The sequence below is a fragment of the Empidonax traillii genome, unplaced genomic scaffold (assembly GCF_003031625.1).
Source record: "Empidonax traillii isolate 1590-97213 ecotype Southwest subspecies unplaced genomic scaffold, ASM303162v1 scaffold6020:size9618, whole genome shotgun sequence".
NCBI classification, from domain to species: Eukaryota; Metazoa; Chordata; class Aves; order Passeriformes; family Tyrannidae; genus Empidonax; species Empidonax traillii.
Window position 1 is genome coordinate 1 of NW_020961213.1, and position 2,394 is coordinate 2,394.

The following is a 2,394-nucleotide window of genomic DNA, read 5'->3' on the forward strand; positions in this document are numbered from 1 at the left end:
GGAGGACGAGCTGGTGGCCATGGAAGTGACTTCCCCCCCTCCCATCCCGAAAAAAAGCTCCGCTCAGCTGGACCCGCCCCCGCCCCGGATCGGGACCAAACTGTCCCCGGAGCCGCCCGGGAGCAAACCGGAGCCTCCGGACGCCAAAGGTGGGTGTTTTCCCGGGATTCCCCTCCCATCCCACATCCTGGCACCGGCACGGAGCCTGTTTGACCCCATCCAGGAGGATTTCCCGGGTCCTTTTAGTTAATTAGTGTGTTAATTAAGAGGGCGGTTGTGTCCTGCTCCAGGTTTGCAATTCCCAGTGCTTTTCCTTCCCTCAGGTTTTCCAGAGTTCTCTGGGACCGACCTGCCCTCCCTCAATCAGCCCTCCCTCTCCTAATTAGTGACCTCCCCCCAAAATGATCCCTTTGAGATCCCTCTGAGGTCCCGAACCCTCCCTGCTGGCCTTCCAAATCCCTCTGGGAAAACATCCTGGAGCGGGAAAAGCGGCCTCTCCCGCTCTGGAGCAGCGATCCTCGTCCTCCCACGGCCCTGCTCGCTCTTCCCAGGTCGTTCCCGCCCGTGCAGGGGGGGGTGGAGCGTCCAGAATTAGGGATGGGGGTGGTGAAATCCTCGGGGATATTCCTGCCCCTGGGAATTCTGGCCTGCAGGCAGGAATATCCAGAGTTCATTATCCTAATGCTCAGAATTAGGGATGGGGGTGATAAAATCCCTCAGGATATTCCCCCCTCATGTAGGGTTATGGTGGAGCATCCCAAAGCTCAAAATTAGGGATTGGGGTGGTAAAATCCCTTGGGATATTCCTGCCTGCTCAGGGATTTGTGAAGCATCCTGAATTAGGGATGGGCTTGATAAAATCCACTGGGATATCAGGGATGTGTGGAGCATCCCGATGCTCTAAATTGGGGTTGGGGACGATAAACATCCCCTGGGATATTCCAGAGTTCACCATCCCATAAAATCCCCCGGGATATTCCAGAGTTCACCATCCCATAAAATCCCTCGGGATATTCCAGAGTTCACCATCCCATAAAATCCCTCGGGATATTCCAGAGTTCACCATCCCAATGCCCAAAACCAGGGCTTGGGAGGGGGGGGTGGTCAAAATCCCTTGGGGTATTCCTGCCTGGTATTCCAGGAGTGTGTGGAACATCCGGAATTAGGGTTGAGGGTGGTAAATATCCCTCGGGATATTCCCTGGGAATTCCGAGTTCATCGTCCCAGTCCTCAAAACGAAGGTTTGGGGCTGTAAAAACCCCCTGGGATTGGAGCACCAGCTCGTCCATCCACTGCCCCTCGTGCTCCTACCTCAGCCATTCCCTGACTTTTGGCTTTTCCCAGTTTTCCTGCCATTCCCAGCCCAGAGCCTGACGACGTGCGAGGTGTTTGGAGGCAGAAACATCCTGAGGGCTCAAAACTCGGGTTGTGGTTGGCCCAACTCCCCCAGGACTGGGTCACCAGCGTGTCCATCCACTGCCCCTCATGCTCCTACCTCAGCCATTCCCTGATTTCCTTGTTTTCCTGCCGTTCCCAGCCCAGAGCCTGACGATGTGCGAGGTGTTTGGGGCCAGGAGTATCCCAAGTTCACCATCCCAATGCTCAAAATTTGGGTTGTGGTTGACCTAAATCCCCTGGGACTGGATCACCAGCGTGTCCATCCACTGCCCCTCATGCTCCTACCTCAACCATTCCCTAATTTCCCTTTTCTCCCTGTTTTCCATTCTGTCCCCAGCCCTGAACCTGACGACGTGCGAGGTGTTTGGGGGCAGGAACATCCTGAGGGCTCAAAACTTGGGTTGTGGGTGGCCCAACTCCCCCAGGACTGGATCACCAGCACCTCCTGCCCCAACCATTCCCTGATTTCCCTGTTTTCCTGCCGTCCCCAGCCCAGAGCCTGATGACGTGCGAGGTGTTTGGGGGCAGGAACATCCCGAATTCATCCTCCCAGCGCTCAGAACTGGGATTGTGGGTGGCCCAACTCCCCCAGGACTGGGTCACCAGCACCTCCTGCCCCAGCCATTCCCTGATTTCCTTGTTTTCCGTGCCGTTCCCAGCCCAGAGCCTGACGACGTGCGAGGTGTTTGGGGGCAGGAACATCCCGAGGGCTCAAAACTCGGGTTGTGGGTGGCCCAGCTATCCCAGGACTGGGTCACCAGCACCTCCTACCCCAGCCATTCCCTGATTTCCTTGTTTTCCGTGCCGTTCCCAGCCCAGAGCCTGACGACGTGCGAGGTGTGCGGCGCCTGCTTCGAGACGCGCAAGGGGCTGTCGAGCCACGCGCGCTCCCACCTGCGCCAGCTGGGCGTGGCCGAGTCGGAGAGCAGCGGGGCCCCCATCGACCTCCTCTACGAGCTCGTCCGCCACAAGGGCAAGGCCGACGGGGCCGCCCTC

The 2,394-nt window shown here is 57.9% G+C and overlaps 1 protein-coding gene across 1 annotated transcript in view; it reads left to right on the top strand.

Moving 5' to 3' along the window:
• Positions 1–6: 6 nt before the first annotated feature.
• LOC114073317 (protein Wiz-like) overlaps positions 7–2,394 on the top strand; it is a gene marked incomplete at its 3' end in the record, with an annotated part of 9,132 nt that continues 6,744 nt past the window's right edge. Inside the window, exons 1-2 of the mRNA XM_027911092.1 lie at positions 7–149; positions 2,213–2,376. Of these exons, the coding sequence (XP_027766893.1) occupies positions 20–149; positions 2,213–2,376 (294 nt within the window). The remainder of the gene's footprint in view (positions 150–2,212; positions 2,377–2,394) is intronic.